The 10000-nt window shown below is 40.7% G+C and overlaps 1 protein-coding gene across 1 annotated transcript in view; it reads left to right on the top strand.

The window, feature by feature from the left end:
• Nucleotides 1–10000, top strand: part of LOC138060367 (TATA-binding protein-associated factor 172-like) — a 44785-nt gene that overhangs the window by 25205 nt on the left and 9580 nt on the right. The window contains exons 23-34 of the mRNA XM_068906123.1: nucleotides 1–83; nucleotides 360–482; nucleotides 930–1083; nucleotides 1757–1863; nucleotides 3764–3965; nucleotides 5619–5767; nucleotides 6606–6758; nucleotides 7421–7481; nucleotides 8641–8717; nucleotides 8876–9027; nucleotides 9622–9699; nucleotides 9784–9847. The exon at nucleotides 1–83 is cut by the window's left edge and continues 223 nt beyond it. Coding sequence (XP_068762224.1) covers nucleotides 1–83; nucleotides 360–482; nucleotides 930–1083; nucleotides 1757–1863; nucleotides 3764–3965; nucleotides 5619–5767; nucleotides 6606–6758; nucleotides 7421–7481; nucleotides 8641–8717; nucleotides 8876–9027; nucleotides 9622–9699; nucleotides 9784–9847 — 1403 coding nt within the window. The remainder of the gene's footprint in view (nucleotides 84–359; nucleotides 483–929; nucleotides 1084–1756; nucleotides 1864–3763; nucleotides 3966–5618; nucleotides 5768–6605; nucleotides 6759–7420; nucleotides 7482–8640; nucleotides 8718–8875; nucleotides 9028–9621; nucleotides 9700–9783; nucleotides 9848–10000) is intronic.

Below are 10000 nucleotides of genomic sequence, written 5' to 3'. Positions count from 1 at the left end.
CAGCAAGCACAACAATTGAACGAAGTAATACCATAGAGTGTGATCAATACAATGGAATTCTTCTTTTGGTTCAACAGCAAAAGGTACAGTACTTGTAACTGAGTACACCAAAAGTCTTTGTGTTTTCAGTGTGCCGAATCGTTCCTTCCCAGGGTATTCGTTTGAGTCCAGAGGCCGGACGTTTTGTGGTGTGGTTTCCCATTTTATGTCCGGTACTTTGATGCCAATATTTGAGGGGTTTGTTATATTTTTCATCATTATATATTTTTACTTACTTTTAAAGAGAATTTGAGTGAGCTCCAGCCTTGCCTTGGAAACTGATTCTTAGGTCTGAACATAACATTGTTATTTGTCATTAGAATGCAAATCTGTTGGCATCAAAAAGAAGTAACAATAGTTCCGGTCGCAATGGGCAGCCTACAGCTGGGGTGGATGGTGTCGGGATGGCTGCTGCAGAAGAGAATGGAATAGATGACACAGAGGTAAGTTTTGCTGGTGTAAACGATTGTTGCATTTCTTTGATAGCACAGTATGATTAAAAGAAACCTATAAATTTGAGAACCTTACATGTATAATAGCCCTGCTCGAATGTTACTAATATTTTAGCAGGGCTCCTTAGTACCAATGTTTTTTTGTATTGGAATCTCTCTTGAGAAATATGAGACAATCAAAACGAGACCATGCACAGAAATTTGACCGAAAAGCTTCACATACATGCATTAGTCTTGATATAACGATTAAGGGCTACTTTTGCATTTTACCCTGGGTTTGGTACTTTGCACAATAATACAAGTCAGATTAGTGCTCAGAGGATCACAAAGAAATACCTTTAAAGCAGTCAAACCATAAACCAACATCAAAATATGTAATGAAGGATTCTCTAAACAACAAAGCCATAGCTAATCAAGAGTCATTCCCTCTCTTTTCAGACAGCCAAGGTGCTAAGCATCCAGAGAAGAGGAGCAGAGCTCGCTCTGATTCAGTTAGCAAGTCATATGGGAAGCTATCTGCCCGCAAAGTTACCCAAACTCTGGGAAGCTATAGTAGGACCTCTTCAGGAGATTAACATTGGAAATTCGTTTGGTAAGCTCATCCCTATTTTGTATGAGTCACTTTACTGGCTAGTCAGAGTCAAGACAGCCAACATTAGAGCCTATTTTCGCTTTCCTGGCATCTTAGGGGAGAGGAGGCATTCTTAATGGGTGATTTCAATTAGCATCCTTAATGCGTCACAAGATGGAAGTATACTTTGCAGGCCAACAATGAGATGAAGTAAATTGTTAGTTCTGTTGGTTAACGATGTCATTACTAATCATAACCATTACAATTTTCTCAAATTCGATTGGTGCGTTAACTACTTTATTTTTCACTAATTATTGTGTATGTGTTGGCTGTAATCGGATTCTTGAAATGGGACAGTTACATCAGCCAATCATATTAAGTGCACTCAGCTTAATCCACCAATCACAGAATTTGTCACAATAACCATAGCAACAACCACTTCCCCTGCCAAACTGGCATTTTGTTTTCTCGGAAATTGTAATGGTTTTGATTAAATGATAACAGGACTTTGTGTCGTCCAATTTGGTGTGTAGTCATACTCGTGATTAAACAAATCGGAATCCCGCTATGCGGTCTTTCGATTTTGTTAATCGCTTGTATGATTACAGACCAAATTGGACTCCACTCAGTCCTAATACCATTATTAATTTTTGGCAGCATTTAGTCTGAAGCTCTGGTGTTTCTTATTTCCTAGATGCAGACAAACTTGTTGGTCTGGATGCCGAGGCCCAAAATTTAGTGAACTGCTTGCAAGTACTCGAAATCCTAACACCTGCACTTCACGCAGAACTGTTGTCCAAGGTAGTCACTGTAACAGCCTACATTTTCATCTTCACCCGGCCTAATTCTTTAAACGACTGCGTCGTTAAGAGGTGTTCGGGTGTATCAGACATACAGGGGCTTTAATTATTCTTCATAAGTATCGTCATCACCATAGCGTCAGCACTCTGCCCCATTTATCGACCTCACTTAGTCGATCCACCCTGTCTATTCTAGAGTCTTTCACAGTTACGCCTGGGAATATCATACGTTGAATGAACTGGCAGCTAGCTCTTAGACGAAGACTGCTCTGATAACTAGCAATAGCCACGAGCAGGTGCGAATGTAGTAGAAAGGAAGGCATACTTCATACAGAAGTTAGTGTGAAGTAAAGGGAAGGCGGTTGGCAGAGCATCCGACTACAGTGCAAGTGGTCATGGCTACTAACTCTTAGGGCCTTCAGAAGACTGAGAAGAAAGTGCTGCCTTTATAATCACCTCTGCAAATGGCCAGACCTAGATGGTGAACCTTAAATTTACCTTAAAATTACAAAATAACTCCAAGGCTGTGCTCTAAGGAAAATTTCGGGGAGCCCTTCGGGCTCCCAAGCATTTCAGCTGGGGTGCCCAGCCCTCCAAGTTGGTCGCCCGAATTAATTATTTATTTATTTATTTAATTAATTATCTGAGATCAGCAATGCAGGAAGATCTTCATCCATCTTTCTCTCAACAAAACATCGCTGCTACTGCTCTGGTGATCGTCAAACTCGCTAGTGCAAGAAAAACTCGCAACCCGTCAAATTTTTCACGCCATACTTGAGAAAGACGAGAAAAGAGGCAATGCCACCAATGTTTTCAAGTTTAAAAGTGAAAAAGTAAAGATTGCGGCAATTTTATGTAAAAACGTTTGGGTCTAATACAGGTAAACGTTTTTACTGGTTAGTTGGGTTAAAAATGAATTTTCAAAACGTGAATTCACGTGGAGCTTTTGTGAAAACTGCCGTGAAACAAAAACCACCGCGACCCAAAAGGTATCAATTTTTTTTTGAGCAAGTCATCTTGATTGGACGAAAATCATTGCTACAGGACAGAATTTAAGTATTTTTTTCTTATATTATCAGTGAAATGTTTTAATACTGGAATGCGCTTTTTGTGGATTCGGTCGAAGCGCCAGTCACAGCGTTATTTGTTTAGGGCACGCAATGGTTTGTCACGAACTAAAGACAACGCAGGATTGCTCTGTTTCTAAAACAACAACAAATGACATGATATCTTTCCTTTTTTCTTATTTCGTTATTTCATATACTGGGGAAAAACAACCGTAACCTAAATGTATTTTAGCCAAGCAGGCGCAGCCGCAAAAAATTGTAAAAATATTAAATTTGCATAAACTGTCGCATAAACTGCGATTCCCGGGTTCATACAAAAGTAAATTACACCGCTTCGCCGGCCGCGCTTTACCGCTGTCAGAGCAGAAGTACAACTCTTTTTTTAAACTATAACCAAGAAATGCCAAACTCCACGTTCCAAATTTAATGCTATTTTTTTTTTGAGAACGAATCGAAATTCGTGCGGCCGCCGGCCGTCACGTGCAAAGTCACAGATTATGTTACATGTGAAATCATGTGGAACGTCCTTTAAACCGACTTTCGTACGAAGAATAAACATTTTCTGAGAGGTTTCGTAAACTATAACCACCAACATATTAAAATTTTTAGCCGCCTTATCTGCTAGAAATACAATAAGCCAGTGTGCCCGGCCGGGCGACCGGGTAGTCTTTCTCACTCGCCCGAAACCAAATGTTAGTCGCCTCAGGCGACCGGGCGCCGTTAGAGCACAGCCTTGAACTCATCAACCACCTTACTCTACCTCTTACCTTAGTGCACCTGTTATAACTACGTTACGTTGCATTTAACTTCATTTATTTCCCCCTTTCCATGCAGATTCTCGATCTCCTTCCGAATTTAGTGCTGTGCCTACAACACCCTTACTGTGCAGTGCGACACTTGGCAGCCAGGTGCATCGGAGTCCTGAGCGTTGTATCTACACAAGAGACCATGAGGGTGGTTGTGGAGGATATTTTACCTCTTATGGGGACGGCAGATCTTGTGAGAAATCGTCAGGGAGCAGTTGAAGCCATTTCTTGTATCTTTTGCATTTCACAGAGTTAAGAGTTCCTCTCCGTCAGAGTTAACGTTTCACTGGGTCTTGGAGGGGTCAAGGAAACTAGAAAAAAATGTTTTGAAACTCCTTATCATATTTGCCAAAATAAACTGATGGTTGAAGTGTAAAAGGGGTTGTGAACCGAAACGGCTCACTCTTTGCTTGGGCGCTTTCCTTAAGGACGGTGCCTACTAATTCAAAGCTATTTTTGCGCGGTTTACTGACTATGCGGGAAAAGCAGATCTTAACAAGTGTTATTGAAATCCAAAAAGAAAATTGGGGGTAACCACGCAGTTTTCAAAGATAATTTATCAACAATGTTTGTAAAAAGCTTTAGAGTACAAAGCTATAGACCTTATTCATAAATGGCGGTCAATTTCATAATTCTTTTGTCCAAGTTCAAATTAGCCTACCAAGTCTCAATGCCGTACGGCGAATCGAAAAGAATTCTTGCTCTAAAATGAGGCTTGGTAGGCTAATAGGCCTTTTCCGAGTTCATGTCTGCCTCCTTTTCAAAGCGAGTCTAAGTGCGAAGTTTTTGTAATGGTAATTAGTTCTACTTTATATATGAATGAAAACTAATTTTCATAACAAAAACTTCGCACTTAGACTCGCTTTGAAGATGAGGCAGGCTTGAACTCGGAAATGGCCTATTGTACATTAGCAAAAGAATAATAAGGCAGGTGCCATTTATGAATAAGGTCTATGTATGGCAGTCTTTTCCAAATTAAAGCTTAATTGTCTCTGAAAAATGCGTCGTTTCCCCCAATTTTCTTTTTGGATACCAAGAGCACTTGCTAAGTTCTACTTTCTCGGCATACTTTTAAACCTCGCAAAAATACCCTTGATTAGTAAGCTCCACCCATAGGAAACCCCACTATCATGAGATGCGCAGAACGTATGCGCAATAGCAATAGTAGGCACCTTCCTTAAGAATACTGCAGGCTTCCAGATACGTTTGTAAGGCATAGTGTCAACAAGGAATTCAAGCGGGTGAAATTTCCGCATCTCTCACCGAACCATTGTAAATATTCTATTAATTTGTTTGGTCATGAAGCTCACCTTGTAGGGTTTTTGACCCGATACCCCCTGTTTCTTGTTTTTCTCTCATATTCTTATAATCTCGATAATATCCTTATCAACTAAATCATTTTAACCAGGATGTCTATTGTTCTAACTCCAAACCTCTTAAACACAACGTTTGCTGGAGCGAGTTTCAATCGAGTGTCGTAAAACCAAAACCAAAGTAAGTTGGCCTATCAAAAAGGACGGAGACAATCCAGTAAACCAATCAAAACTCGAAGTAATTACACGTAGCCGACACAAAGCGCGGGAGCACGCGCGAGCCACGATTGTTTTTTATTTCAAGTCTGATTGGCGCGAGAACTTTGAACCAATCACTGATTGAAGTAATCATAAACCAAACTAATTATCTAATTACTTTCGACACTCAATTGAAAACTGCTCTATTTGCGGGATTGTGTAGTTATTTTTAATTATAAGTACAATGCACAGCAGTAAAAGCGAGCGATCCCCACGTGTGCACAAGAGCGGATAGCTAGGGAAATGAACAAAGGCTTTGGGTGCCATCCTTTTTCTTCGCCATTCTGTTGCTGCCCTTGACCTGTTCTTCAGGTGTGATCGAGAAGCTGGGGATGAGCGTGGTCCCGTACGTTGTACTCCTGGTCGTTCCTGTGTTGGGTCGTATGAGTGATCAATGTGAGGACGTTCGACTTATGGCCACATACTGTTTTGCTACCCTTATACGCTTTATGCCTCTTGAGGTGAGTACACGAAGAAAACTACAAGGGAACGAAATCGTTAAAATTCATCTTAATTTGTCACAATGGCGTTGTTTCTTTCAGTTCGTACACCAAGCTCAATTCGGTGGTTGGGGAAAAAATAGTGATTTGCCGTTTACGTATTAAAACAGACAATTTCGATTTGAAGGTAAAGCTTTTCATGTTCCGAGAGGAAAAATTCCAAAATCTTTGAAAAGTCGTGGGTGCAAACCCTGCAACTGATAGTCAAACGAGAATTGCCCAAAGGAAGAATGTGTGTTTTTCTTTCCTTTACAATTTGTGACGTCCCAGGCAATAGCCCTTTTCACGGTTAGTTTATCTTATTTGCATTGAAATGTAATCTAACGTGGATGCGAGGCAATTTCGGGTTAAAACTACAAAACAGCCCGAAATTGCCTCACATACATGCTAGATTATATTGTAATGCAAATGAGAAAAACTAACCGTGAAAATTTCTATGGGGCAACCACGACACGTCACAATTATTCAAGATGGCGGCGCCCGTAAAATTTTTCGGATACAAACGCCTTCATTGGAAAAAGTTTGAGCAATTTTAATTGTACACATTATGTTCTGTGGTTTAAAGTTATTTTGTTGTTTTATTGGAGATTCCCTTTAAAGTTGGAGTGGATGAAGTTTCCACCACTAGCTCACGCGAGCTGTTATATTACCGCTCTTTCCCCATGCAGTCGAGTTTGATGCCGGTGGAATAAGTTGTTGGACCACAGTAAATGACGTAAACCTGAAAATGCAAAACCTCATAGACGAAATCTATTGATCCCAATACAACACGACCTAAAGATATTTTCTTCTATTTCAGTCTGGTATCCCGGATTCACCCGGAATGACCCAAGCCATGGTCGAACAGAAACAGAAGGAGCGCAAGTTCCTTGAACAACTCCTTGATGGGAAAAAGGTGGAGAATTACACCATTCCAGTGCCTATCAAAGCTGAGCTCAGAAAATACCAGCAGGTCAGTCCCGTCAAGCTACTGACTTCCGACTTTCTGAAATGAAAACATAACTAGTTTGAATTGTCACTGAAATCACTCTTTCACTTTGAGAAATTTAATGTTCCATCCAGTAAGAAAATCAACGTTTATCATCAAGAGCCCAGAGGCGGCCAATGCAACTGTCAGATTGCCAATTCCTCTTTAAGTACATTGCCTATTTAGCTCTGGGTAGACATATTTAAAAAAAACCGCGTAATTCACATGTTTTGGCTCGAGCTTCGTCCAGAGATGTTTCTGCTGGTCTTTCATATATGTACCAGATCCGAAATAATTAATGTCCATAAAATAAAAGAACATTTAGCTAACATAACAATATCTACTTTGCAAGGCCTACTCGGAATAGCAATGGCTCTTTTGTCCTCTGCCGTTTTAGTCCATTTCTTGCCGGTGTCCTAGCGGATTTGGACACCCCTAGAATTGGACCCCCCGGTCCAAATCTGCTAGCGGATATGGACCCTCCCACACCGGCCTCTTTTTTCGACACTTATTCTAACGAACCGCTTTCGAATCACAGTCTTCACCTTGCTTCATCAACCAGGCCGTGCACAAGTAGCGGTTGCTATCATTTGGGCGCTATATTTAAGTGGTTAATAAAGCGTTCATTTTCTCTGCTTCATTCACAGGATGGTGTAAACTGGTTGGCATTTCTCAACAGATACAAGCTGCATGGTATTCTGTGCGATGGTATCCTTTAAAAAAAAGATCGCTAGACCATATCATGTTTCATGTGTTTTGAGCCAGCGTGGTCTAGTGGTGAGTGTGTTGGGTTTGCATGCGCATGCCTTGGATTCCACTGCCTGGATTTGCCTTCAATGTTCCCGGATTCAACTTGCCACGCTTGGTATAAATAGCTGACTGGTTGGGTCCTTCCAGGTGGGTGTCTTAACGCACACGACCCCGCGAAGCTCTTAGCTTTATGTACTTGCCTGTATAAAAAAGGTTCAAGAAAAAACTTACTTTTGATAATAAATGATAAAAACTCTAATGATCCTCAAAAGATGAAAATGCGTATCTTTGTCACAACTGGTGGCTAAAATCACACAAAAACTATAGTTTGCAATAACTTGTTGGAGATGTGTCAGGAGCATACTTGAAAAACGAGTCTATTTACAAAGTAATATTCAAAGCTTTCTGTATAAACCCTACGATGTATAAGTTAAGGACGGTGCCTACTAATTCAAAGGTATGTTTGCCCCGATTTATGATTATGGAAAAAAGATAAAACTTAACAAGTCTTAAATAAACCCAACAAGAAAACTGGGGGTAACCACGCATTTCTCAAAGATAATTCATGAAAAATACTTGTAAAAAGCTCTAAAATACAAAGCAATGTATGGCGTTCACTCTCAAATTGAAGCTTAATTATCTCTAAAGAATGCATGGTTACCCCCAATTTTCTTTTTGGATACCACGAGTACTTACAAAGACCAACTTCCTCTGCATAGTTTTAAACCGCGCAAAAATATCCCTGCATTAGTAAGCATCACCGATAGGAAATCTGAGTATCTGGAGTTGCGTAGAACGTATGCGCAATAACAATGGTAGGCACCGTCCTTAACATCGTCCGAAGGAGAGGTTTTACATACTGGTAAAGTATCAGGTAAAGGCGAATACTGGCTAAATTCGAGTATGCGGATGCATTTTGTTTTAGGTTTAAGTCCTAGTTGCTAAGCTCGTTCCTAGCGCGGACAAGAATCAAATACGAAACAACGTACGCGTCTCAATACGAGTTAACCTTAGCTTAGCGCTAGTTTTTCAAAGACTTGTTGCTTGGACTCGCTTTGAAAACAAGGCCGAAGCTCCCTCGGTTTGCGAGTGTTTCGTACCTTGACTTTGTCATCAGATATGGGGCTAGGCAAAACTCTTCAGTCAATTTGTATTATAGCGGGCGATCATTATTCCAAGGCGACAGTATACAAGGTATTTACGAGAGTTAGCGTAAATCTCATAGGAGAGTATTCATATCACATTCGTCACAATCTACTTATATTTCTTCGTGTTTGGTAAGTGGCACAATGTTTCTCTTTCGTTTCTTCCTCGTGAGTAACAAATGCAACGCATGATCTTTTATTCTGCAGGAAACTGGTAACAGTGATTGCAAGCCGCTCCCCTCTCTGGTGATCTGCCCTCCGACTCTAACAGGTCATTGGGTCTACGAGGTCGAGAAGTTTGTCAGCAAAGGTTTCCTCAAACCACTTCATTACTCTGGCCCGCCAGCCGAGAGACAGAGGTGAGTGGTTGATATTCGTCTCCCACGCGGGTTTTGGGAGCGGGACCAAACAGTCGCGGGAGTGTTGCGTGACGGGGGAGGGGGGCGTTGCGTGAAGTCCTAAATAACCTCTTTACAAATGGTTTCGGCCTAAAAAGGAATTCGCGCGAGTTCCCAACCAATTAGAAGCAAGACAAAAGTTATATACTCTACTTGGGCGTTTTGCAAAATAGAATTTCAAGGCTCACTCTGATGTGGAAAACAGCGGTCGAAGGAAAGGTATCATTCCTTCTCCTTTTCGCCCTTTTTTTTTCGCGCCGAGCCATGACTTGTGCGCTCACGTTTTCCCTCTCTGTGTTTGGGATTTTTGACCATTTGATTTGATTTGATTTGATTGCTCACCAGACTGATATGATGATCCAAACTTGTTTTTTAATTTTAGATTTTGCACAGTTCAATGAAAACTGTTCATTTCGTGTGTCTCATAGCCGTCTTGTTAGTCTAAAATAATCTGATTGACAGCGTTTTGCTTTTGTGCTTGACTTCTTTGTTTGAAAGAATTCTTTAGATAGCTTACTTTGTTGTTGAAACCTTTTTCCCCTCTTCTTTTTCTAGGCTCCGAAACAAGGTGAAGAATCACAGTTTGGTGGTAGCATCTTATGATATCGTCAGAAATGATGGTGACTTCTTCAGGTTAGTTGTCATTCTGAAAGGGCTGAAACTTGTTACCAACTGGAAACGGTATCTTATCTTGCCTTTCTTTGTATTTTGTTTTAGATCACTTCATTGGAATTACTGTGTGCTTGACGAAGGGCATATTATCAAGAATGGCAAAACAAAGGTTTGAAGTTTGGCAACTTGCAGTTAAGGTTTAAACTTACGAAGAGCGTTTAGGAACGTTTTAATCTGAGGATGATCTCTGAGCAATCGAAAACCTTAAAAAGGGCGAATAGTCTGCGAACAGGCTCTCCTCCACTGGATTATTCGGAGATGC

The sequence above is a fragment of the Montipora capricornis genome, chromosome 8, assembly GCF_036669925.1.
Source record: "Montipora capricornis isolate CH-2021 chromosome 8, ASM3666992v2, whole genome shotgun sequence".
NCBI lineage: Eukaryota > Metazoa > Cnidaria > Anthozoa > Scleractinia > Acroporidae > Montipora > Montipora capricornis.
Note: the sequence above shows the minus strand (reverse complement) of the source record. Positions and strands in the feature narration are given on the sequence as shown.